Raw genomic sequence first — 27,681 nt, 5'->3', positions numbered from 1 at the left:
GTATTTACTGAAATGATTGAGCCGGCGTGATAGCTCAGTGGCTATCATGTTCGTATGGCGACCTGAAAGATGCAGGTTCGATTCCGGCCTAGGCGGCCGCATTTTCATAGAGGCACAATGCTACAGGCCTGTGTACTATGCACAGGTGACCGAAATTATTCCCCAGCCTTTCACTTCAGCGTCTCGTAGCCTGTGTCGCCTTGGGTCTTTGAACCCCATAAAACTAAACCAAAAGATCAAGATTGCCTTTATAGAATGGCATAGCCAGGATATGCCTTGCATTGTAAAGCATATGTGTCGACATGGAATGGGAATTTTTTTTTTCAGTTCCTCGTATATTATTTTTTCCTTTGTGCTGTACAGGTGAACATGCCCGGATGATTTACTGCAGACAACATGCCACAAGAATGCTTCTGAGGAAACTAGCCGGACTGTTACTTTCAACTTTTATGTTACTGTGGTGCATTCTTATGGTGCATGTATTGCATATTCCCTGCCTGGATAGCTTGGAAATAAACTAAATTTGTAAGTATATTGATTGTTTCATGTGTGAACTCTGTCTGGTGACCTTTTTCAATGATTGTGGACAGTCTATAGGCAGTCTATAGATAATGGTCTACCAATAGTTGAGTAGACAGAGGTCTATAGACTGTCTATAGACAAAGGTCTATAGCACTGCCAGGCCACACACCTATGGAATGTCTATAGACAGTCTATAGACATATGTCTACTGGACCAGTAGACTTTTGTCTGTAGACTGTCTATAGACAGTAATCTACAGGAAGTCTATAGGTCGTCTATAGTCCGTCTATAGACAAGTGTCTATAGACAGCTCTATAGGAAATCTATAACGATAAGTCTATAGATTGTCTATAGACTGTCTATAGACATGTCTATAGACTTCCTATAGACCTATAGACTTTCAGTAGACATTTGTCTATAGACTGTCTATAGACAAAAGTCTACTAAAAGTGTATGGCCATAAATCTATAGACTGTCTATAGACCAGTCTAAAGGATTTGTCTATAGACAGTCTATAGACTTCATAGACTAGTCTATAAACAGTCTATGGACTGTCTATAGAAATTTTTATAAGGGGGTGGCTCCTTGCCGCCCCTACGAGGTTGCTCGCCACCGCAACCGCAGGTGAATGGTATCGCTGCCGCCGTCCTCGTCACACTGGCGCGAGGCAAGACAACAGTGGGGGCACGGCAGGACCACGATACCTCGAAAATCACTACCAATTGTACTCGTATAACTACCAACCTGCAGAGCGTAGAGCCGCTAACACGGTGAACGTACAAGGTAGGGGACTATTAACGCATCACAGACGAACAAGCTTTCCGATTCTACGTGACAAATCACATCTCGCCTGAACGCCCGAATACGGACGTTCAGGAAGATGTGCAAAGCCTTTTTTTTTGGGAGGAAGGGAAACGCCTACCCCCCCCCCCCTCCTCTTCCCTTAGGAACGCCACTGTCTACTGTCTCCGAACAGGCTGCGTGCAGCTAGCAGACGTGAGTTCTTGCTCATTGCTATAAGAATCTTTTCATGTGACACTTTCTTTGAAGGAAAAGGTCTTGGCTTTTCCTTCTCTACTAGCTGCTTTGCAAGGGAACGATCTGTTGCCTGGGTGCAGCTTTTCGTTGACACAATTTGTCTGTTTCACCTAAAAAATCTATAGGCTGAAGTGGAGAGCCTTTGTCTCACTGACTTTTGTGTCGTAGGATCTTGAATCAATCAAGACAGAAGTTAGCCGGTGGCATTCAGCTTGCTTTTGATTTCGGAGCAGTGCAAGAGATCACGTTAGATGCTTGAAGCTAAGGTCTCTTCTCGAGCACTCGGAAAAATCTACGCTGAAATCAACAACAGACTCGTCGCAAATGGTGGCACTCCTTTCATCGCCGTGTTGTTTCTTGATCGGCACTTTATGAAGTCTCTTAATTCCCGGCATATTTTACGCCGCTCTTTACTGAGTTCTAATGCTTCGCTGTTTTGCTACAACTGTCATTTCTTTAACGCTGACATGTACTGTAAAGAAACTGAGAGAGACGGAAATGACGACCTACACCAATAATGTAAAGCCACCGTCAAAAGTGTACAGCCCAACGGGTTTGCTTCGAAGCTGTTTAGCGTGGCCCCCTGGCGAATCAAGCAGTCTGTAGTGCGCCAGCCATGGCGCCAGCCCTCGCCGGCACAACTTACGCGTCCTTCTTCCCTATGCCTCCGGCAACGTGAGGTGGACGCCGTTGCGGTCGAAGTCTGCGGCGCCCCCTTCAAAGGAACCCGACCGCACCCCGCGCGCCCCCCGCATCTGGCGCGCTCTTTCCTTCTCCTCCCTTTTCCCTCTCGCAGCGGCGGGGCGCGCCTCCCGCGCTCCCCGCCGCAGCTCCGTTACTCAGAGAATAAACGGTTGAACAGAACACCAATTGTAGGGCGTAAGCTGCTCGGAGATCCTCAGGGAAGACAAGACGTCTGTTCTGTTCAACCGTTTATTCTCTGAGTAACGGAGCTGCGGCGGGGAGCGCGGGAGGCGCGCCCCGCCGCTGCGAGAGGGAAAAGGGAGGAGAAGGAAAGAGCGCGCCAGATGCGGGGGGCGCGCGGGGTGCGGTCGGGTTCCTTTGAAGGGGGCGCCGCAGACTTCGACCGCAACGGCGTCCACCTCACGTTGCCGGAGGCATAGGGAAGAAGGACGCGTAAGTTGTGCCGCGACGTGTAGTGCGCCAGCCATGGCGCCAGCCCTCGCCGGCACAACTTACGCGTCCTTCTTCCCTATGCCTCCGGCAACGTGAGGTGGATGCCGTTGCGGTCGAAGTCTGCGGCGCCCCCTTCAAAGGAACCCGACCGCAACGGCGTCCACCTCACGTTGCCGGAGGCATAGGGAAGAAGGGAAGTCTGCGGCGCCCCCTTCAAAGGAACCCGACCGCACCCCGCGCGCCCCCCGCATCTGGCGCGCTCTTTCCTTCTCCTCCCTTTTCCCTCTCGCAGCGGCGGGGCGCGCCTCCCGCGCTCCCCGCCGCAGCTCCGTTACTCAGAGAATAAACGGTTGAACAGAACAGACGTCTTGTCTTCCCTGAGGATCTCCGAGCAGCTTACGCCCTACAATTGGCCGTTCTGCATCCCTATATACACCACGGGAAGTGAGACAACTATCCTTCATATCGGAGTTCTCGACTGACATCCGACACATCAGTGGTGCCGACAACACCCCGGCTGACGCCCTCAGTCGCGTCGATGCCGTCACGCGCAGTCGTTCCGAAACATCGACTTCGTCCTCCTTTCCCTTCGACATACATGAACTGTCTGCAGCGCAAGCAAGCGACCCCGAGCTTTCCCGCCTACGTACAGCGCAAACATCCCTGAAGCTCGAGACAGTCCTCATTGAAGACGCGCCAATCGTTTGTGATACCTCCACAGGTACGCCAAGGCCCGTTTTGCCCATCGATTTCCGCAAGAAAATCTTCGAATCCTTGCGCACCCTTTCCCATTCTGGAATTCGTGCAACTCAAAAGCTGATCAAATCCCGCTTTGTCTGGACCCGCATGAACACCGACATTCGCGACTGGGTCCGCGCGTGTGCACCCTGCCAACGTGCGAAAGTACACCGGTACCCTGTGCCCCCAACGCAGCGCTTCCTGCAGCCCAACGAACGCTTCGCAGTAGTCCATATCGACATCGTTGGCCCCCTACCCCACTGCCAAGGTTACCGGTATTTATTGACATGCATCGATCGCTTCACCCGATGGCCTGAGGCTACACCAATCGCCGACATCACAGCAGCCACTGTCGCCGCGGCCTTCGTCTCTACTTGGGTAGCGCGGTTCGGCTGCCCCACAACCATCGTCACGGACCGCGGTCGTCAGTTCGAGTCATCGCTTTTCACAGAACTCCTCAAACTGCTCGGAGCAGCACGGCTACGGACTGCATCTTACCATCCACAAACAAACGGACTCGTAGAGCGTTTCCATCGGCACCTCAAAGCAGCACTTACGGCGCACGGACCCCCCGTCAAGTGGCTCGAAGCTCTTCCGCTCACACTGCTCGGAATCCGATCTGCCTTCAAAGAAGACCTTTCGTGCGCCTGTGCCGAGCTTGTTTACGGAACCTCTCTTCGTCTTCCAGCCGATTTCTTGGAAAGCACGAATCCCGCCGTCCCGTCCACAGCAAGTGAATACGTCGACAGGCTCCGGCATATCCTCCGCCACCTTCAACCACAGCCGACGCGAGAACACCAACGCACTGTGTACGTGACTCCAGACTTAAAGACAGCAACCCATGTTTTCGTGCGTTACGGCCCTGTGCGCGGTTCCCTCCAACCCCATTATATCGGCCCCTTCCGCGTCCTTGAGCGCCGTCCTTCCACTTTCCTGGTAGACTTGAACGGAACGCGAGATGCAGTGGCGCTCGAACGACTCAAGCCAGCGTACATCGAGGCCCCAGTCTCTTGCGTTTCGGCGCCTGCACTTGCGACAGCCCCATTCATTTCCGACCGACAGCAAGCACCACCGGCTCGTCGCGTCCACTGGCATCCCAGCTGCCCAAAGAAGTAAATCGTTCGTCGCCTTGGCTTCCTCTCTCGGGGGGGAGCCGTGTAGTGCGCCAGCCATGGCGCCAGCCCTCGCCGGCACAACTTACGCGTCCTTCTTCCCTATGCCTCCGGCAACGTGAGGTGGACGCCGTTGCGGTCGAAGTCTGCGGCGCCCCCTTCAAAGGAACCCGACCGCACCCCGCGCGCCCCCCGCATCTGGCGCGCTCTTTCCTTCTCCTCCCTTTTCCCTCTCGCAGCGGCGGGGCGCGCCTCCCGCGCTCCCCGCCGCAGCTCCGTTACTCAGAGAATAAACGGTTGAACAGAACAGACGTCTTGTCTTCCCTGAGGATCTCCGAGCAGCTTACGCCCTACAAGTCCAAACCTTGGGAGGATTGAGGACGCAATGTCTTTCCTCTTTCCAGAGACCACGGTTGCTGAGGATACATAGCGAGCCATGCTGCAGGCCTCACAAACAAACCCCTCGGGCTATATACTCTTGACGGGGGTTGTACGTGAGCGAAGGAATCAAGTTTGTTTCAGTGCGATTGCGCGATAAGAATTCGTGATATCCACGATTGCCAGCAGGCAAATTTAACCCGCTAAAGATGAAATTTCTACATTCTCTCAACCTTCTCCTCCCTGAAGCGTGCCTTAGCTCATGACAGATGGATTCCAGGCGGTGCAGCAGTTGCACTGGTCAAACAGCACTTCCGCTTCATGCAGGTCCTGGTCCGTCCGTCACGTCCGACTAACGTCTCTACGACTTCTCAAAATATGTCCGTAAACTAGCAGCAAATTTCCTTTCAGGTGTTAGGTTATGCCGGTGCGCTGAAATATGCAGTGCGCATACAGTTCAAGCACTCCTTCTGCTATCCAAGCCAGAAATTGTAGGTCATCCTCTACGATCTCTTCAACTGCGTCGAAGGCTGTTTGGTTTTATGGGATTGAACGTCCAAAGGGACGCCGTATTGGAGGATTCCGGGTAATTTCGACCACTTGGGGTTCTTCAACGTGCACTGACATTGCAGAGTACACGGGCCACCAGCATTTCACCTCCATCGAAACGCGACCGCAGCGGCCTGTATCGAACCCGCGTCTTTCGGGTCGGCAGCCGAGCATCATAACCGCGGAGCCGCCGCGGCGGCTATCAAGGCTGTGTGTCTGAGGCGCCTCAGATGCGGAACCAGCTGGGGTGGGCAGGGATGTCAAAAGTTCTTTTATCAGAAAACGGGAAGAAGTGAGAGGTTCAGGTGCAATAGCTTCGGCGTGCACGTATGTCGGAAGTCTAATGACTGCCTCAATTTCAGTGAGGATAGTTACAATCCCCTCAACATTGCAGTAGTTTTACCCTAACGCTAAGTATTACTGAGGTTAAGCATTACTGGCGAGAGACGCTACAACAGCACAGCTTGGCCTGGGGCCGATTTATCTGTTTCAGCGGAGAAAATCAAAAGCGTGACCCTACGCCAGGCGGGCACGTTCACAGAGGTTCGTTAAAGCGGGGATTTATATGATTGTGAGTGTGGTTACAAGTGCTCGTGTCTCCGTCTTCGTCTTTCTCCCAGCCTTGGCGGGCACGTCCGTAGAGGTTTGTCAAAGCGGGCATTTATATGATTGTGAGTGTGGTAACAAGTGCTCGTGTCTCCGTCTTCGTCTTTCTCCCAGCCTAGGTAGGCACGTCCGTAGAGGTTCGTTAAAGCGGGGATTTATATGATTGTGAGTGTGGGGACAAGTGCCTGTGTCTCCGTCTTCGTCTTTCTCCCAGCCTAGGCAGGCACATCCGTAGAGGTTCGTTAAAGCGGGGATTTATATGTTTGTGAGTGTGGTAATAAGTGCTCGTGTCTACGACTTTCTCCCAGCCTAGGCAGTCATGTTTGTAGAGGTTCGTTAAAGCGGGGATTTATATGTTTGTGAGTGTGGTAACAACTGCTCGTGTCTCCCTCTTCGTCTTTCTCCCAGCCTATGCAGGCACGTTCGCAGAGGTTCGTTAAAGCGGGATTTATATGTTTGTGAGTGTGGTAACAAGTGCTCGTGTCTCCGTCTTTCTCCCAGCCTAGACAGGCACGTCCTTAGAGGTTTGTTAAAGCGGGGATTTATATGATTGTGAGTGTGGTAACAAGTGCTCGTGTCTCCATCTTCGTCTTTCTCCCAGCCCAAGCAGGCACGTCCGTAGAGCTTCGTTAAAGCGGGGATTTATATGTTTGTGAGTGTGGTAACAAGTGCATGTGTCTCCGTCTTCGTCTTTCTCCCAGCCTAGACAGGCACGTCCCTAGAGGTTTGTTGAAGCTGGGATTTATATGATTGTGAGTGTGGTAACAAGTGCTCGTGTCTCTGCCTTCGTCTTCTCCCAGCCCAAGCAGGCACGTCCGCAGAGGTTCCTTAAAGCGGGGATTTATATGTTTGTGAGTGTGGTAACAAGCGCTATTCTTCTTCTTCACCTGTGCCTCCGTCTTCATCTTTCCCCAGCCTAGGCAGGCACGTTCGCAGGGGTTCGTTAAAGCGGGGATTTATATGTTTGTGAGTGTGGTAACAAGTGCTCGTGTCTCCGTTTTCGTCTTTCTCCCAGCCTAGGCAGGCACATTCGCAGAGGTTCGTTAAAGCGGGGATTTATATGTTTGTGAGTGGGGTAACAAGCGCTATTCTTCTTCTTCTTCTTCACCTGTGCCTCCGTCTTCATCTTTCCCCAGCCTAGGCAGGCACGTTCGCAGAGGTTCGTTAAAGCGGGGATTTATATGTTTGTGAGTGTGGTAACAAGTGCTCGTGTCTCCGTCTTCGTCTTTCTCCCAGCCTAGGCAGGCACGTTTGTAGAGGTTCGTTAAAACAGGGATTTTTAAGTTTGTAAAAGAGGAGGCAATGCTGGTGTCTGCGTGGGCAAGAGGAGCCGCGGACGGGACCCATTAACGCTACATCGTGTCATAATCGTATGATGGAACTCAAATGTTTCCTCTTTTTTTTTCTTTCATTGGGAAATACCAATTTCGCCAGCTTTCAGCTGAAGCTGCAGACCACTGGTAGCGGGTGATTTCGCCTAAATAAACAATTAATGTGACCGCACGTTCGAAACTTAAGGGGCGTTAAAAAACAAAACGCAGCGATTGCCCCACTGTTCCCAACGCGTCGGTTACGTTGATGCGTGAAAGTATTTGGATGCAGATCTTATCCTCAGCGGGATAGTAAAAAAAAGTCTGTTTTGCTTAAGGATTCAATCGTACGGAAAAGAAGTGCTCGTTATGACATACATGACGGAACACAACGAAAAAGGAGCATAGTGGATTTTCTTTTAATTTTTAGTCTTTTTTCTCAGTGCAAGATTAATAAAAGCAGAATAAAAAACAACCATATGCTGCCGATGGGATCGCAACCAACGACCTCTGTTTTTCTGACCCAGTGCTCTGCCAACTGAGCTACGGCGACGGCTGTCCAATCTTGGGCTTTCGAGGGTATATATGTAGAGTGTAACCGAACCTTGAGAGTGTTCACCTGCGCCACCCTCGTTCATAGCGGCGGCCACGTTGGGACGTGGTCGAACAGAGGGCGGAAGCCGTGCGAGAACCCGCTTATGCAACCGATGAAATCAAGGCTGCCAGCTTTGAGGCCTTCTTTAAATTATTAGTCATGCCAGGTTTTTCGACCAAAATGGTGGCACTCCTTTCATGGTGGCACTCCTTTCATCGCCATGTTGTTTCTTGATCGGCACTTTATGAAGTCTCTTAATTCCCGGCATATTTTACGCCGCTCTTTACTGAGTTCTAATGCTTCGCTGTTTTGCTACAACTGTCATTTCTTTAACGCTGACATGTACTGTAAAGAAACTGAGAGAGACGGAAATGACGACCTACACCAATAATGTAAAGCCACCGTCAAAAGTGTACAGCCCAACGGGTTTGCTTCGAAGCTGTTTAGCGTGGCCCCCTGGCGAATCAAGCAGTCCAAACCTTGGGAGGATTGAGGACGCAATGTCTTTCCTCTTTCCAGAGACCACGGTTGCTGAGGATACATAGCTAGCCATGCTGCAGGCCTCACAAACAAACCCCTCGGGCTATATACTCTTGACGGGGGTTGTACGTGAGCGAAGGAATCAAGTTTGTTTCAGTGCGATTGCGCGATAAGAATTCGTGATATCCACGATTGCTCGAAAGAAATTGATAGCTCGTGATAGCTCGAAAGAAATTCAGTTACAAATTATTTAGCGGTCGTACACGAATACCACAGGTGCTTCATGTATACGAATGTCTAATGCATCGTTTGAAAGAACACAACACGCAAGCAAAAATTTTGTTTCTATATTCTTTTAAATTTGCTCGGTGCCCATGATTTACTAACGAGGCAGGGGCGATAGTTGGGGGTGGGGGGAAAACGAGTGTCTTCATGGCCACGAGCGTTGGGTAGAGCGTTGGGTGACAGGGCGATACATCACGTGGTCTGCGTGTTGACAGCAGTGATGTAACTGTCACTCAACTGTCGCGATTGTCAGAACATGACACTTTCAGGACACATGCGGTAGATATCTATTTAACCGAGTAGCTGCAGTAAGCGCGTGCTGACAGTTGACGCAGTTTCTGTGGCATGTTTTGTGCGTTGCACTGATGCGTAAGACGTTACATGGGTCACCGCCGCCGCGATGGTTCAGTGGTTATAGTGCTCGGCTGCTGACTCAAAAGACGCGGGTTCGATCCCTGCCACTGCGATCACATGCTGAAGGAGGCGAAAAGCTAGAGGCACGTGTACTGTGCGCCGTCGGTGCCCGTTAAAGAATCCCAGATGATCGAAAATATCCAGATCTTACGTCCTCCTTTTCGGCTTCCCTCATAGATTGAGTCAAAAACCCCTAAACCAAACTGCACATAGATCCCCACGTGTAATCGTTTACTACCAGTAAATAAGTTATAAGGAAACTTTTCTCTCGTGCTGTTCCCGGTTCAGTTTCAACACTCTCCTAAGTCAAAGTTCCGTATAGGTAGGAGTTGGACTTTTAAGGCTTTATTATTTGAAACTCCGCAGCAATGTTTTTTTTTTTCGTTTTTACTTCGGAATTAGTTTGTTTTTAGTTCGGCGAATGTCATTTCCGACGACTGGAATAGTGACTTTTTTCGGTGAGTTAATGCAGTAATCCTGCCTTTTCCGTTGAAGTCTATCTTGGTGTTTCTGTCATCATGAACAATTTATTTACTAGTAATTAACGTGCATATGGTACTTGAAGCTCTGCTTGTAGACGAAATCGCTATCGTCACTAAGAGATTAACTCAAGCTAAATGAGATAGACGGCAAATATAAACGCAAGTTGACGCTTACTTCCGACAATTACGTTGATGTTTTAGTTGTTTTGTTGTCGCGCTGGATTGAACACGAGGGCGAGACATCGCGTGGTCTGCGTGTTGATGGCAGCGATGTAACTGCCGCACAATTGTCGTGGTAGCCAGAATAACTTTTCATGACGTCGTGCATGAACTTGATTGACGTATTTAACCGACTAACTGCTCTAAGCAGGGGATGATAGTGAACAACAGTGCTTGGCTAACATGCGACGAGGACGGGGTGCTTCCCGGTCGTCAGAGGCGAGTAAGATAGCGAAGCACGACCTCAAGTCGCACAACTGCGCTGCTTAACCAGCAACGTTATCGTCTCATCGTGCCCTCTGATTCCTGCTTACTTATTTAAGCTTTTGGCTGAGTGTAACTTGCATTGAAAGGCCAACTAACTATGCTTTGAAATTTCAAGAATACTGACCTTTGTCGGTCAAATTTCGAAAACTGAATTCGGTTAACGTTTATCCCTTTTTTCCCCCCTGGAAAGGGTGAGGGGTTAAACTGAAATGTCCAACCCCTACGTAAAGGTCACGTGTGGTAGGAAAAAACTGCGAAATAGTCTCTGCTTCTTCATTCGCGGCCAATGAGGCCTCTGACGCGCAAGCTGGCTTTAACGCTGTAGCGAATTAATAAGACGAAGCAGCGATTATATCGCAGTTTTATAAGGCTCGCGTGCCCTGTACAGACCTTTGATGTCGCACCCATCGTTCGGCTCTTGAAACCGGAACCGGTAAAGCACGAGGAACAAATACGATTTTAAATTATTTGGTGATCGTAGGCGAATATCACATGGTAATCCATGTGTACTAATGTCATACGTATCATTGCAAAGGAGAAAACACGCGCCCAGAGAATCGGTGTATATACTCCTTTAACCAAGAGGTCGCTTAGTTACACGTGGAGCCTTCAGGGTGTGCACGGGAGTGTGAGGTAGCGGAGCAATGCCTCAAAACACAGATCAGCCTGTATAGAAAGTCCCCATAAATAGAAGGCGAGCTCTATATAAGGCTATAAATTCCCATACGTGAACGTATTTACTTTTTTATATAGCCATATACAGCCGCCACGGTTGCTCAGTGGCTACGGCGCCCGGCTGCTGACCCAAAAGACGCAGGTTCGATCCCGGCCGCGGCGGTCGAATTTCGATGGACGAAATTCTAGATGACCGTGTACTGTGCGATGTCAGTGCACATTAAATAACCCCAGGTGGTCGAAATTTCCAGAGCCCTTCACTACGGCGTCCCTCATAGCCTGAGTCGCTTTGGTACGTTAAACATCCATAAACCATAAGCCATATGACCATATATAGCAGTATATGACGACATATACACAGTCGGCCGTGTTTCTTACATGTCGCTATATAGACCAGATTCTTTTACCCTCACACGCAGGCTGCTGGCGCGTCCCTACTCTCGACACCAGCCGCCATCTATCGGCGCGCGCGGCACGATGGACTGCGGGTCGCGCCGGCGCCGCGCGTTGTAGTGCTTCATCATAACATATGAGGGTGTGTGCTATGCGTCACAACTCACATTTTCCCTCTACCAGACAGTACTGCGGTTATCTTGCGCGCAGTTAGGCGTTAACATGATATCTCCGAGTTTTTTTTCCATTCATTTGGATGTGAGTGAGTGCGGCGAGGCAGTGCGCGTCTGTCTCGTTGTTTGTGCCCACCATGATGATATTGATATTGATGATTAGCGCTCGTGTCCCGTCTTCACATTTTCTGTGTCTCGTTTTTCGCGCTACGTTTTTCAATGATGATATTCTGCTGGCTCAGGATTCTAAACGCTGGCACCGCAGCGGCGACGCTGCTCCACCGAGCCGCTGGTGCGGCGGCGCTGCTCAGGGAAATTCTGGAATACTTATGCAAACAGCAAGGATTTTTCCCGCGGAGTAGTTGGTCAGGTAGCGTACGGACTGGAAACCGGCACTTCTAAGCATATTTCTGCGCTGAGTCTCGTTTGTTGCAGTCTTTTACGTGCGCTATCACCTATGATAATTTTAGGCACAGAAATGTGGATTTATTGATTTTATTCAATGGTGTAGTAACTGGATAGTCGAGCTGCAGACTGAAGGTTGTGACGAAGCGCGTGTTTTCGATCACCTTCTTGCGCTGACCTTGCTCTAGTTCCCATTAAACACATTTCATGCACAGGATTGTAAGCACGACCGCTACCGATTTCAGTTGCTCTTTCCGCACGCATGTCATAGGGGTCAGGGGGGGGAGGTAAAGTGTTTACCGTAGTGTCTTTCTGCTTTTGCTATCTACCTTAATCATAGGAAAATATGCGCGATTTTAATGCATTCATTCACACTTAGCCAAACGCCTACGCAATGCTGTCACAAGCGGCGAGAGCTACCGAATAAAATGAACGCGACTTCGGACCTGAGATTTCGTGAAAGCTGGATTCGCAGCTAATATCTATTCAAGCTTTGATAATTTGAGCAAAAGTACGTTTTTATGCACCAGATTGCATAAACCATGACAAATTTTGTTTTTTGTTGGCGCTGCGACTCAGTTAGGCTCACAGCGGTAATTTGTTGATAAACTGGCGCACCACGCATGCATGCGACAAGAAAGCCCTGTTTGTGGGTGGTACTTTATGGCCGAAGGATTAAGAGTGCATGGGAATTGGAACTGCATGCTAGCCGCACACCTAATACTTGATATTTAACAAAAAGTTTTTTTTTGCAGTGGAGCACTAAGACGGTAGCGATATAAGCACGAGCGCCTTCTAAGCGTCAGCACAATTCACGTGAATGTCAAATTAAATGTCACTAAAACGCATCAATGTGCTCCCTTTGATAACGTGAATACTTCCTGCAACACAGCCACTCTGCGGAAGTATGCTCGGCAATGTTTTTTAGCTCCCGAAGCGCGGCTATATAGGCGCGGCCGCGGAGCTGCCGCAGCCCCGCAGTCCCCAAAGAAACCCCCGCACCGCGGCGCGCCAGTCGGCGGAAAATGGCCGCGCCCAGGAGCGGCTCTGGATTCTGGTCTATACTGCCTCATATGTTGCCATATACTGCCTGACATACAAGACCATATACGTCGCCATATACTGCTATATATGGTCATATGATTTAGGGGGCTTAACAGTTAAGTTCATATTCGGTGTCAGCCCAACACCCTTCAACATGTGGTATACCCAGAAATATTTAGTTGTCACATCGCGATTCATACATAGCTTCGTCAAGACGAGGCTGCAGAAGGTTATTTCTAGCATGTTGGCCTTTTAACGATTTATTTAAAAACGAAGCTGTTGGCTAATGTCAAATTCCTTAGCCTTTTCTTCGAGTTCAACAAGCATCTTGTGCCTGCCAGCTAACTTCTATTCAGTGTTCTTCTTTTTACTATCTTGAATGGCATTTATATCCACAGTTATTTAAGTCTAACCTTCAGAGATTTGCAGCGCACGACAATATACATCTTTAAGGAGCTGAAACATGAATTTCATTTGTTCAAACGGGTCGTCGAGCAGACTCCGTTAATGGACGGCTCGGAACGAGTGTTATGCGACGAGTTCGACTATGTCTTCCCAGCGTAACAGCAGAAAAATGATTGAAAACATTTACAAGCCATTTAAAAGCACACCCGCGGGCATGGTAAGAGGAATAAACAGGGATCGTCGCATGTTTTTGCGCGCAAACAATACCGTGTACAGACCTGCACAGTGAAACAAATAATTGGTGGCCTTTTAGCATTATTAACTACGAAATATTGTGCGAAAGCAAATTATTGCAGGCGGATACCAACGCCACGTGCCTGAAAGCGCGATTGAAAGCGCATGTCCTTTCCTTTCTTGACTTCGCACTGATAGAAGTTGACGAAGACGACGACGTGCAGTGCATACCGGGAGAATGCATTGCAGTTTAACACGGGGCGTGATCGGCTGCGGCGATAGCATAGTGCTCTTGTGCAGTGGCCAGCGAAGCTGATCTGTTCGCGCCGCCCAGTCGAAGCCCAGTCGCGGCAATATTAATTTTATTTGTGCAGGATGGCCAAGGTTACCCTCATTCGAAGTCTCGTTTATTTCCCGCCATTTCCCGCATCACGTGACTAACTTCACAGGCTTCACCGTAAACCGGCATTTCCTAGGTTAGGAGGTCAATGATGCTTTCGCATTATGTAGATAATGCTCCGATCCTTCAGCCAGAAACTGTTCCTATTTTAGGTCTGCTTCAAACACCTGCGATTGTCACCCCGTGCTGACGGCCAGCCGTAAATCATCCCCCGCTAGGTTCAGTCTCATTCGCCGTATAGCATGCGCTCTGGCGCACGGGTGCTCGTATTTGCCCGAAAGCGTGAGCGCTTCATCTTCCAGCCATGGATATATGCATCAGGCACTATTTCATCGCCTCAACCGCAGACAGCGGGACTCCCTCGAGGATATCAATCGTGAAGCTATGCGTGCTTTAACTTATCTCCCCCGGTTGACTCTTGTACCCGTGCTTCAGGAGCCCGTTCGACTAAATACACTCCGTGAACTAATCGAACTGCATGAAGCAAGAGAGTGCCCGCACACTGTCTCTTGAACTTCATCGTTTAAAGACACGTCTTCCATTGTTATATTGCCAGCTTACTGACAGTCGTTCGACTGTTTCCCCGCCAGTACCGGCCGCACATTTACCTCAAGGGCAGATAGATACTCTGTACACCGATGCATCACAGTCATCCCAGCGGAGGGCTGCTACTGTCTACAGTCCATACCATCCTCCCCATAATACTCGCGCTACATTTAACACGAATACGTGCGCCTCTCTGGCACTGGCACGTCAAGTGATTTACAATGCCATTGTTTCCCTTTTGGTTCAGTGTAGTTCACCTCTGCACCTATTCCTTCGCCACTCTTGAACAACTTAAGGCTGTTTGCTCGTCATGCATTTCAAATTACACAACCATTTTATCAGCTCTGCCCAAAGTACCCATGTCCTGTGGGCATACACTGATGAACAAGGCTCCCGTGTGGGAACCGAAACGTCATTTCATCTTTCTTTTGGTCGGTGCCTTTTATTTTTTCGTCATACACTGGATTCGCGGTCATGCTCGCAGTCCGCCTAATTTTTAAGTGGATACCATGATACACATGAGACAGATCCATGCCTGTCCCATACATTCGAATCACAAGTTCTTACTCCCTGTTCGCTCCCTTTCCCCGCACCCTTACTCGGAAGAAGGCGGTATCAGTGTTCGGATTTGAGCATGGGCGGCTATTACTACTTAAGTACGTTCATTTGCTGTACTGAGATTGACAAAGATAGATTTAAACACGAGAACACGAAGGATTAAGCACAATGGTTTGGCGCTTAACCGCTCGTGTGGTCGTCTTAACTCTGTTTTTGTCAGTCTGTAGACAGCGCATCTTTTGCATATGATCATTTTGCAACTAACCAAATCTCAAGCACTTCTTGAGTATGTCATCGATGGCGTGTTAAACTTCTGCCTGCGACTCAGAAGTGCGCTCACTCTTCACCGGACCTGTATGATGTGCGACTCTTGTGGACATGACTAGCCTCCTCTGGAAGGAGGACTTGAGGTGGAATTGCAAAATGTGGGCCAAGGACAATCGCGCCAGCCTTTGCAGCCAGCGAAACTGATATTCACTCCTTCTAACTGTTCTATGCATTACGGCACACTTTTCGAAAGAAAAAAAAGATCCCTGATGGCCTGCATGACCTAACCGACCAGCCTCCCAGCTTCTACAATGCCATTGCTGGTTTCAAGTACATAATAGATACCATTTAGTTTGGCCTGCTGTTGAAGAACTGCCTCTGCGACCGGGAAGACGTAGTAATCTTTTCGCCAAATTTTGAGACTGATCTGACTCGTCTGAAGCAAGTCTTCAAATGTCTAACAAAACGCTTGCTTCTAGCTGAAATTAAGAAAGTTAGATTTGCTCCTTGCGAGTTGATAATTTTAGGTCACGTTGTTTCGAAACCGGATGTGCATCCTGGCCTCGCCAAAGTTCATGCCGTAACTGCCTTGCAAAAATCTACCTCCGCTAAGCAGCTGTGCAACTTCTTATGCTCTTGCTTATATTTTCAGCGTTTCATTCGCAATTTTGCTTCCACTGTTGCGCCTCTGACTGAGTTCCTGAAAAGAAATAGGGATTTTTCGATTTGGTCGTCAGCATGGGACGACGCTTACAACACCTTGCACCCCCTGCCACCTGAGGGCACCTCCTATCATGCGCCAATTCCACCCGACACCACCGTCCGAAGTAGTCACGGACGCAAGTGGTATTGACCTCGGAACTGTGCTCGTCCAGCACAAATCTGGATTCGACATATATATAGTAGCTTATGCCAACAGTACACGCACGAAAGACAAGTACCACTGCACTGGGACAGGAGAATAGTGTTTGGCCATGCATGGCATTGATTTTCCGACAGTTTCGCCTTTACCCCTATGGCTTTCTTTCTGACGTTGTACGGGACCGCTATGCTCTTTATTGGCTTTCTTCATTAAAGGAGTAAAGCGACATAACTTTATTTGCATGTTTTCTTCTCTACAATGATCTGTTTGCGTAGTTTGCGTACGAAGCTCAAATGAGTTTTTGTTGGTTCGTAACTGTGGTCAGACAACGGCCTCGTCTCGCGGGAGTCTTTCGTGGGGTAGTGTATATCTGTGCCTGCCAAGGCGTTGAAGCTGGAGCAGTCTTGCGTACTAGTTAGGTACTGGCTCCGGTGGCTGACTGCGGTGGATGAAGGTTCCTGGTGCCCGTTTACCGCTAGCGCTAGCGGCAACACATGCCCGTTGGTTCCCAAGAAGTGAAGAATTATGACCAGGGGTCCACACTAGTTGGACTTTGGGTGAGGTTGTGGTGTAGGATCGCGGGATTATGGCCACGTGTGCGGGGATACGAGATGTTTGCAGTAGATTTTCTTTATTTAATTGCGTAGATGTGTCATCCGGCATAAGAGAGTCATGTACATATGCAGCTTGCGAGGTTGGGATGACGTATACAGTGTTAGTCGGGGGGCGGGGGGTGGAGGGGGTGGAGGTATTAAAGGCTGGTGCTATAGCTGCTTCCTTCGCTTGCAAACTGGTGGTGGCTATTGATCAAAAAGACATAAGTTAGACCCATTCAGTGCTGTTTTTATCTTCTGTGGAAGGCGATGCCAAATTTCAGGAAATTTTGAATGCTGGAAAAAAAAAGCGTGGAAGAAAGCAAATTTCTCTCCAGAAATATCGGAAACATTGGAAAGATATTAAAAACAAGAATTTGCTGATCATTTATATTCAGATACAACTGAAGTTGGCCACCGAAAATAGAGAACAAGAAAGGTGAACGGAAAGGCAGGGAGCTCAACTAGGTGACACCCAGTATGTGCTACCCTACACGTGGGAAGTGGAACTGAGGGAGAGATAGAGAGGGAGAGAGTAAAAGGGCGATCACTTTTTCGCGTGTCCGTAGGTCATGCCTAAAACGGTACACAGTGAACGCACTGAAAGTTCACAACCTTGAACTCTGTCCTGAATAACTCAAGAACTTCAAAAGCGCCTTCAACGCTGTTTTTTGCGATGAAGGTTTAGGGCAAGGAGCCAGAAGCTTGGCTTCTGTAAAGGGACGAGGGTCTAAGCGGCGGAGCTTTCCAGCCAGGAGGATACGCTCACGCTCAAACCGAGGGCATTCACAAAGTAAGGGCGCAATTGTATGCATTGATTATGGGTGCACGGAATGAGGCACGCAGTAGAAAATATAGCCAAAGAGTAAAAAATTATAAGGACGGTTACTATACTCTCTGACGAGAGATTTGAGTGCAGCTCTGTCGGTGCTTCAGGCTCTGTAGGCTCATTGTTTAGCTTTGTTGGGTCGTCGGCACGTCTGTCGACGTCTGTCCGATAGCGGTATTAGTTCAAGAAGAAGACGATGTGCAATGCACAGCGCGAAAGTGCGTTACAGTTTAACACGAAGCGAAAGCAGCCATGCGCTCACCAACACCGCTCAAGAATAATGTCATCGTACGTGTGTATGTTCTGTCGATCTTGTGCCGTTGCCTCAACCCGAGTTACTATCCGGACATCACGCCAGCTGCGCGAGAGGTTGCTCTCAGCATGTGTCGGGCAACCCCTACCGTCGGCTTGCGACAGAAACAGCCACCTGCCAATGCAGTGGCGCATCGCTTAAGCGCTGCGCCACTGCTCTGGTAGTGGTATGAGGACTCACCGCGGTCTATAATGTTACTTAGAGAATGACCAGTTGTGCATTTACGGGCATTAAACTCACTAAAGATATTCCTTCGAATCCTAAAGGCGGAGCTTAAGCGTCCCCTACAAATGAAAAAGGAACACTTTCTTTTTGCACGTCTACTCGGTTTAACTAGTTTAAACCACTACCAATTTCTTTAACGACTCCTCTCATCAGTAGTTGTGGACCGCTGCCAGCGTTATAGCACCGGTACTTTGCGATTTCAGCCCAACTGCGTGCATTGTGACAGTGGGGTCGGCATTCTACCCCGCAAAAGAAATGTACACAGTTGTTCACATGCGTGACGAAAGAAGATACACCCCTAGTCTCAGCCTGAACCAGACACGAGGAAACGCCATGACGAGAACCTCGAACATCGTTCTCCGGGTCATGGAATTTCATGTGAGTCAACACGTCCATCCGCTCTTTACTAGGCCTCGCAGATGTTCTTCTATTCGGCGAAAGAGTAGTGACTGCATACCGCGGGTAGATTGATTGGCACGCTTACAGGGAACGCACATCTTTTGTTGGCAGTTTCATGCTCCTATACGTAAGCAAGAGTATGTGTGTGCTGTAAAGAGCTCTCAGCGGTCGTTCAAAGCGGGAACCACGAGGGGTGCACGTGACGTTATCAACGTTATGCACGAGTCTGCGCGGCTTTGCTTGAATCCGGGGTCTTTATTCCTAGCGGTATGTGTTCATAAAACATGAGAGCCGAACAATCAAATGTCATGTGCAGTGGTCTTGCCCTGAGTAGATATAAACCTGAGTACTAAAGCAGCGGCTGACTCAAGCTTTCCTGCCTAGCCCCAGCGAAAGTGCACTCAACATGGCAAAGCCAGGTGAGCTGTCCATTTCATTTTGGTCCCTAAAAACTTACGTCCACGGCATTACTCTGAACGCAAATTCCATTTGTTAAACCGTAAGGGAATCATTGTGCACGCATTGTTTTTAAAGTCTTAGTTAAACAACACCATGAAACCAAACGGGTTTACTGTAATCAGCTTCTCATTTTTTTCTTCTTCTATAATCGCACAGAAAAATCACGACTGTGTGTTCACTGTTTCCGAAGATTATTAACAATTTCAGCCTCCTTTTAATTATGCGTTGATGTAGCTCACATAAGACGCCTTCATTTCTGTTTGCACTTTGGATTGAAATTTGCGTGCCGTTTGCTCTGTTTATAATGTAATCAGAGCGTTTGTATACAAACTCTTCTGAAAGCTTAGACAGGAAAGTTAAAAGCTCTCGGTAATTATATTTTTGAGTGCCAGATATATTGTGCTTGTTTTTTTTTTCCTCCTGGAAACATTATTCTGGCAAGCTGTTCATTGAAAGACGTTAGGCATCATTGCGGCGACCCGGGCGCTAATTTTGCTGTATCGGAGAAAGTTTGGCGGGACATCTGATAGGTGGCGCCTGAATTTCGAATTAGCTGTATTGGCGCTGGCGCTCCGTCAGTTTCGTGGCCCATGGTGCCGGACGCTTTCACCCCCTGGTTCCCCAAGCGCGCGCACGCACGTTGACGTACGTCGCGGTTGTCGTCTGCTACGTGGCGTGCGTCTTCTGCACCGTTGGTCGCCCAAAGCATTTCGTTTCGTTGCAGTGTCGACAGGGGGCGTGTCGGCAATTGCCACCACCCCGTTTCAAAGGGGGCGCTCCTATCCATCCATCCATCCATCCATCCATCCGTCCATCCATCCATCCATCCATCCATCCATCCATCCATCCATCCATCCATCCATCCATCCATCCATCCATCCATCCATCCATCCATCCATCCATCCATCCATCCATCCATCCATCCATCCATCCATCCATCCATCCATCCATCCATCCATCCATCCATCCATCCATCCATCCATCCATCCATCCATCCATCCATCCATCCATCCATCCATCCATCCATCCATCCATCCATCCATCCGTCCATCCGTCCATCCGTCCGTCCGTCCGTCCGTCCGTCCGTCCGTCCGTCCGTCCGTCCGTCCGTCCATCCATCCATCCATCCATCCATCCATCCATCCATCCATCCATCCATCCATCCATCCATCCATCCATCCATCCATCCATCCATCCATCCATCCATCCATCCATCCATCCTCCTTCGAGGAGGATATCGAAAGGTGGCAAGTGTGCACAAAGCCGCGTAGGCGAGCGGAAGGGGGCAGAGGGAGAAAGTACACGGCAACACTGAGCACCTGACTTGCCCTGGGCGTTCGTGTAGCAAAATCTCGCCTGATGAATGAGTTGTGCCGCGCCAGAGTTGGCGCGTTGTCACTCCGCCGGTGACCAGCCTGCGACAAAGCAGGAAAAAAGCTTTACCATCCTAATGGCCTCGAGCGGGCTCCGTTTCAGCGGCGGCTTTCACAGACCAGTTTGGACTGCTGCTTTTTTAGACCATTTAGCTATCGCCACAGCCTTTCAGCACGCATGCTAAAATGGCAGCCTCTAGCTCTGCGTTTTGGATATCGTCGTCTTCATTAACTTTCAATTGTGCGCAAGTAGGTTCGAACGCAAGAGCACGTGTCCAAGTTTGAACGCGTGGCCGCTTTTGTGGGACTTCTTCCAAACACTCGAGTATACGCGGGCACTGGGATCCAAAAACCTACGCCCCCCTTCAAAATAAATTAAAAGCGCAAGGAAGCGCCATCTGATGAACATGAAGCAAGTCACAAGGAACGGCGGAAGATTTGAACCACAACAGCAGGAACACGAACCACTTAAAGTGTCATATGTGTGAATGAAATTCATTCATGAACGCAAACGGTTACCAAATCGAAGCTCACAAACTGACGCATTTTCCGTCGCCTCAGTATATATCGATAGCCAGTAAATTTTATTTAGAATGACTTCAAATTTTTCCTGAAACGATTTGTATTAACTGTTCTCGTAATATATGTAAGCGAAATGCGAATAAGAGTCCTAACAGCACCTGTACTTTTTTTTTTTCAGAGTTGTCCTGACATTAAGCAACTTGCAACCGGAGTAGCTGTTGTCTTTGAGAGCATCTCTTTTGGGGACTCTTCCTGACCCATGAAGTCTGATATTGTCGTGGCTGTTTCGTTTATTTTATCAATGTGAGTATTCTCTCTCATAAACAATTTTCTTTGACAATATGTCTTTGAGGTCAAATAAAGAGTACGTGAATATAGCAGAAGACGGTCAACTTAATCGAATGTAACTGATATGCATGAATTGCTCCCAAGATGCAACACATCTTCCACCTAACCGCAAAGATATTGCTTTTGAAGCTGCCACTCCGCGGCAGAATATAGCCCAGAAGACGACAGTGACAAATTAAAAAAAAATTCTGCTAAATATTCTGTCCCTCGGCTGCGCTCCACCCGATCACAACCCGATCACAACCCAGCGAGCCAAGAAAAAGTGGCGGTCGACGCGTAGCGTATGAGGAGGAAGCTTCGGTCATCGGTCGCTGGAAGGAAAAAAAAAAAAGAAAGAAAGCTACCCTCGCTAATAGTCTCGACCACTTGGTGCAGCTCCATATGGGAAGAGGCTTATCCTGTTGCCATTCTCGCTTACAAGCCTTGGCTGCAGTGGCACAGAAAGTTGTCCGCGTGTATAGATTCTAGAAACAAACGCCCGAGTGCATGTCGGGACAAATAGTAGGTACTACTACACTCGCGGACAACTTCCTGTGGCACAGCAGCCAGGCTTAGGCGGAAAAAAAGGAAGAAGACGGACCTCTGCCATGCACTACTCTACCAAGCAGTCAGGCATGCAAATGAGCATTCTTTCTTTTTTTCTTCAGGAATGCAAGCTGCCGGGCTAGTTGGTGATGCATGTTGTGAAGAAGACAGTGCAAAAAACCGACGAGGGACAGAAGAGAGACACACATAAGCGCTCGTGAACGTCTGTTTTTTGCGCTGACTTGTTCACAACTTTTTTTTATTCGTTTCCTCCGGCGACACACGACCGAAGTGGGTCTGCGGCCGCCTACACATGTCATGACCGCCGCTTTCCACAGAGCCGCCTAATCATAATTACGAAGGGTGGCTTCTGGGGTCTCTTTGGTTGAGCATGCAAAGAGATTGAATTTTTTGCATACACATTGCTTTCATCATCAGGACTGCATTTTGATACAGAGTAACACTGCAGCCTCGGTCCTCCATCTTTGGCGCCAATGCCACAGAAAGCTGACCGCAAGAGTGGGTAGGTGGATTTGAGCACATTGGCCGAAAACCTTGAGTTGCTGCCTAATTTCTCTTTAAAAGCAGCAGCTGTCAGTGGCTGCAACCGCTAGGTGTCGATCGCAACGATGTCCGCATCACATCACGCGCAGCAGCGAGAGGAAGTAGGCGCATGCGATGGTCTGTGACACCCTCCTTTCAAAGAGTGACATGTGGGGGCTTGCAGAGGCCTGATCCTTCTCATTCCCCGTTACCATGACTTCCACCTCACACTAACGACGTAGGCGCCTTGGAGAGACGATCGAGCTCGGGCCTTCTCCGTGTTCTAGGCGTTGTTGAGCAGGTGTGGTACAAGGGGTGAGGGGTGGGAAATGCGAACTACAGCTCTGGTTCTGAAAAATGGTGATTGGTCGCTGCCCAAATCGTAGGATACCAAGTGTCAGACGTCAATGATCGGGGATGAACCGGCCACATTGTGTTTTCTTTCTGAGATGGGAAAGGAGCTGAGGGAAAGCCGGCGATAAAAGTTTTTGCTGCTGTACAAGCTAGACGCCTGCGACGCCTACAACTGTCGCTGAGGTTTGTGCTACATTGCCGTAATCGGTTCGTCAAATGCTTTTTAGTGTTTGCTGCGCACAGCTAGAGCAGTATGCTCAGCTTTTAGGGCGACTGCACGATTGTAAGCACGGCACACTCAGATATCTGCACTTAATCTGGGCTTCAAATGCCATTCTGTGTTGGAATAATATTTAGCAGTGCGTTTTGTTTTTTTCAGCGGTGATCTACTTCCTGGAAATGGACATTTCCACGCTGTGCACGCTTGTCACAAGGTAAATTTGCACGGTGTTTAATGTGGCGAATCTCGCTTATGCAGAAAGCCTCAACATTACCCGCCGTAATGTGCATTAATCGCAATAAACAACAAACATTTAGTTAACAGTTCAGTGCGCTTAGTGACAACAGGGGATAAAAGGATATCATCCAAAGGGTCAAAAGGCTCCTGAATAAGGTTTCATAGCGATCAGAAATTTTTATGCCGATGATGATTTTCAGTCTTTATTTTTTTTTGCTTTAATGCGCCTGGATAAACCACAGAATAAACTTGAATGCTATGTAGAAAATACTTCATTTCTGTAAGCAGTAATCGCACTGACAAACTGTAAAGTAAAGCGCCAATCTATTCAAGTGCACTTGTTCTGTTGTAATTTTATATCGGATAAAGCTTGTTGCACCCATCTTCAGCAATATAGCGATCTACAGTGTGCGTAAGGAGTAGATCAGCGGCTGGCAAGCCCTGTCCTTTGCCAAGATTTAAACAAGAAATATCAAGAAAACAATAAAAAACAGAGGATTCAACTGAAAAGGAATTTCGATATCCACCCATTCCACACCGATGTTTTTGTTAAGGAAAATATTTTGATGTATTTGTATGGCGCCAGACGCTCTGAGGAGACCTGAGTGAGCTGCTATATACAAAGTGGACCTAAAAGTAAAATTGGCTGGAAGCATTGAAACTGTCTAATAATTGTAGCCAAGCCATGGACTCGTGCCCGCGCTGTCAGAATGCATCGCACTCCTGCTCACTGGAGATGCCTTTTTGGCACTTTCATTAACGAGGATAAAGTCGAGAGTGTGACGGAATCCCGTCTGGCCGGGGGGATACATTTCAAAACAAAGAGACGCCGACCAGTAAAATGAAAAAATTGTATTGACGTTTCGGCGCCCAGAACGGGGGCCTTGTTCACAATGGAATCACACCAAGAGGGTTCGTCTTTTAAAAGCTATAGTAATCGCCGTAAGGATCGCGCGTAAATCGGGTTAAGATTGCCCTCGTTACGATTAAGCGTGTGAGCCGTCGTCTGTATCACCAGGGACTCGAGATGAAGCCGTGATGTTGTCAGTTTCTCTTTTTCGATGATTCTTGCCTTGTCCCAATCTATTTTGTGATTTGCCGTCACCGCGTGCTCTGCCAAGGCGTTATTGCGGGTATCTTCTTTCTGCACATCACGGGCATGTTGCTGTAAGCGCTTCTTGTAACTTCCGGTTTCGGCGATGTAAACACCGTTGCAATCTGCACAAGGGATGGCGCAGACAACTCCTGGGAACTTCTCTTTTGGCAACTGATCTTTGACGTTCATCAGTTGTCATGACGTGCAAGTTGCCCATGTTCCTGCCAAGAAAATGCGACAACAACTCATGAACGTCAAAGATCAATTGCCAAAAGAGAAGTTCCCAGGAGTTGTCTACGCCATCCCTTGTGCAGATTGCAATCGTGTTTACATCGCCGAAACCGGAAGTTACAAGAAGCGCTTACAGCAACATGCTCGTGATGTGCAGAAAGAAGATACCCGCAATAACGCCTTGGCAGAGCACGCGGTGACGGCAAATCACAAAATAGATTGGGACAAGGCAAGAAGCATCGAAAAAGAGAAACTGACAACATCACGGCTTCATCTCGAGTCCCTGGTGATACAGACGACGGCTCACACGCTTAATCGTAACGAGGGCAATCTTAACCCGATTTACGCGCGATCCTTACGGCGATTACTATAGCTTTTAAAAGACGAACCCTCTTGGTGTGATTCCATTGTGAACAAGGCCCCCGTTCTGGGCGCCGAAACGTCCATACAATTTTTTCATTTTACTGGTCGGCGTCTCTTTGTTTTGAAGTTAACGATGATAAGCCGAACAATATAATCTTGCAGCCAGATTCGTACCTCCGTTCATGCCGGCCTGCTCTTACAGCCTCACTACGTACCATGACAAGTGGAGAGACATTACAAAAGTGAAGATGGAAATGTTATGAAGAGCAACAACTTATTAGCTTCCAGTCAGAACTGATATTCGAAGAATGAGCTATGAACATGTGCTATTTTCTTGGCGGCTTTCCTTGGTGCATGATTGCCGTTATGTGTTGTCAAGTTGTATACAGATGTAAAAGAAATTTATTTCTTTAGTGGGAACGAACTACCTCTCTTGATATATTGCTAGAGTTAGTAGAGCTTTATTTACTGCACATATTAAAGACCGAGCTTCGCTTTGAGCTGGGATGCACGTCGAAATGGAGCGCTCCAGCAAACGATGAAGGTAACAACAGGGAACAAGAAAGCGCTTCATTGTTTTGTGTCGTTATCTTCACCGTGTCACGACAGCTGCATGGCGACACAGGGAAGAGATCGACACGGAGTCCCATGATGAATTTGCATAAACGCCACTGCAAATACCTTTCAAGTTAGCAACGCGTGTCTGCTACATAAAAGCCCACAGTATGTGCAGACAGCTCCGAAATAAACAAGGTTCTCATGTATTTTGAATTCCTATGTACGTTTAGTCGCTGGTCTAGCGTAATACTTCGTAATGCTCGCTCCACAAGGACTCAGTTTTTCATTTACTGTGGTGTAATTCACCATTCCAGTTGGAACTCAAGCTCAAGCCTGGCGTAACACCTCCGGGCAGGTGAGTTTCTTACAATATTAATAAATCGCACTTTTATCGCTGTTTAAAAGCGCAGGCTTGGCCTCTCACTTTGCACCTCCAGTTGATTAATAAACAGCCCGTGAGCCCGTGAGCCCGTGAGAAGTGCTATATCCACAGTGATTTTGAGAAGTCGGCCAGAGTGGAATGTGGAGAGCAGGGTAGTGAAGTAGGAAGTAGGATGGGGGGGGGGGGAGGGGGATGGACAGAGTGATAGTTGGAAAAGGAGTAGAGAAGAGAGGTGGACAAGTGAAGATGGTAACAATAAGAGGGCAGGAAGGCGGAGGGGAAGACAAGGACGCTCTCCTCACCACCCACCCCTTCCCGCACACTTCCCCAGGGTGTGTGCGGGTGCCACGAAGAATACGCGGCGCTTAGAGAGCGCGTGTACACGATGTGTGCCTCTGCCAGCAGCAGCAGCAGCAGGAGCGGCGGTGGCAGACCGCTTTCTCGATGTCGCTCCCTTCTCTCTTTTGCTCTCCATCTGTTAAGCTAGAGCTCGGCACCTTTCAGCGGCGGCGCCTCGCCTGATCGATCAGCACCGCTATCCACGCTGCAGCGCAGCGCAGAGTCGCGAAATTCCATCTCTGGCACGACGTGCCTAGGGATAATGCGTACTCTGCCGCATCAGTTGCACTGATCGTCAGCGCCTTTGACAGCCACGCACTTAGCAACACACAGAAGAACTGGCAGATGTGCACAGGCTTGCTCTCTAGGAAATGGCCGAGGGTCAGAGTCCGCACTTCGCCCGTCCTTTGAGACAGAGCACCATGGACTGCTTCGAGACTCGCTAGTAATTGTTGCGACTTTGCTATTACTACTCTGCCTCAGCGTGATTGTGTTTGCAGTCTTAAATCGTAAATGGCTGTACTAAACGATGCCTGATAAATTCACTGCGCTTTTATGTTTGTGCGGTAGCGCTACATGGCGCATTTTCCGACTTCGGGCATACGTACGCGCGTCCCTGAAGCCTGCTTCATGGCAGGCGGCCCAACTGATTGTGCACCCTTCACCCAGACTTTTACACGGGTAAAGGGTACACCTGGGGAAAGACCTTTAGTGTGAAGGCCTTCGTGAGAAATGCCTTAGGGGTAAAGATCATAAAGGCCAAAGGCCTTTGTGGTAAAAGCCTTTAGTCCAAAGGTGTTTTCGGTAAAGGCTTTTGGTTCGAATGACTTTAGCAGGTAAAGAACTTAAGCGCCCAGCGTAACCAGTATTACTGCTTGATATTCCGCGCTTAGCCATGCTAAGCCTGCTGCTAATTTTTGTTCTCGCTTTACGTCATGGCCACCTGCGAGGTGCAGCGCTAAACACAAACTGTTTTGTGCTGGATTCGCTTCCCCCCGTTAAAAAATCACGCGTCCTGGAGGTTGTGAACGCTTCATTTTTTTACGGGGCCTATAAGAAAGAGAAGTCTGCGGCAGAAAATGCCTGGGCGCGTATTCATGTTATCCACTCATTCATAATTAGGAGTCATTTGCCCAGCTGCCTCTCCTGCATTGATAGTAATGTGTATGCGTGAATGCGTGCATTGACATCAATGCGTGGCGGCAGTTATTCGCCCAGTAAATTCAGCTTGGCCTGCTCCGTAACCTAACAAACACTTCACATATTATAAAAGAAGCCAACAGCCACAGAAACCAAGGGGCACAGGGGATTTCTTTTTTTAAATAATTTATTTATTTTGTGGTGTTGATCAATTTAGAATATTACTGAACATGTCATCGCTTAAAGCTAATTGATTAGAAAAGCAGAAGAAAAAACAACCACTGCCGCCGGTGGGATCCGAGCCCACGACCTCCGAATTACGCGTCCGGTGCTCTACCTCTGAGCTACGGCGACGGCTGTCAAATCTTCTGCTTTCGGGGGTATTTATGTTTACAAGTAACCTAACCTTGAGAGTGTTCATCAGCGCCACCCACGTTCATAAGCGGCGGACGTAGAACGTCCTGAGTAACCGCAGGTAGTGACGTAGAACGGCATCGAACGGAGAGGGTGGAAGCTGCGTGAGAACCCTCCTATGCTT

The 27,681-nt window shown here is 48.7% G+C and overlaps 1 protein-coding gene across 1 annotated transcript in view; it reads left to right on the top strand.

Moving 5' to 3' along the window:
• Nucleotides 1-27,681, top strand: part of LOC149359990 (uncharacterized) — a 77,965-nt gene that overhangs the window by 38,166 nt on the left and 12,118 nt on the right. The window contains exons 5-7 of the mRNA XM_089567766.1: nt 20,986-21,110; nt 22,957-23,011; nt 25,597-25,637. Coding sequence (XP_089423892.1) covers nt 21,067-21,110; nt 22,957-23,011; nt 25,597-25,637 — 140 coding nt within the window. The 5' untranslated portion in view covers nt 20,986-21,066. The remainder of the gene's footprint in view (nt 1-20,985; nt 21,111-22,956; nt 23,012-25,596; nt 25,638-27,681) is intronic.

This window comes from Amblyomma mixtum, chromosome 2 (assembly GCF_055824585.1).
Source record: "Amblyomma mixtum isolate Tamu chromosome 2, ASM5582458v1, whole genome shotgun sequence".
Classification (NCBI taxonomy): domain Eukaryota; kingdom Metazoa; phylum Arthropoda; class Arachnida; order Ixodida; family Ixodidae; genus Amblyomma; species Amblyomma mixtum.
The sequence above is the reverse complement of the archived record's forward strand: the minus strand, read 5'-3'. Positions and strand labels throughout refer to the sequence as shown.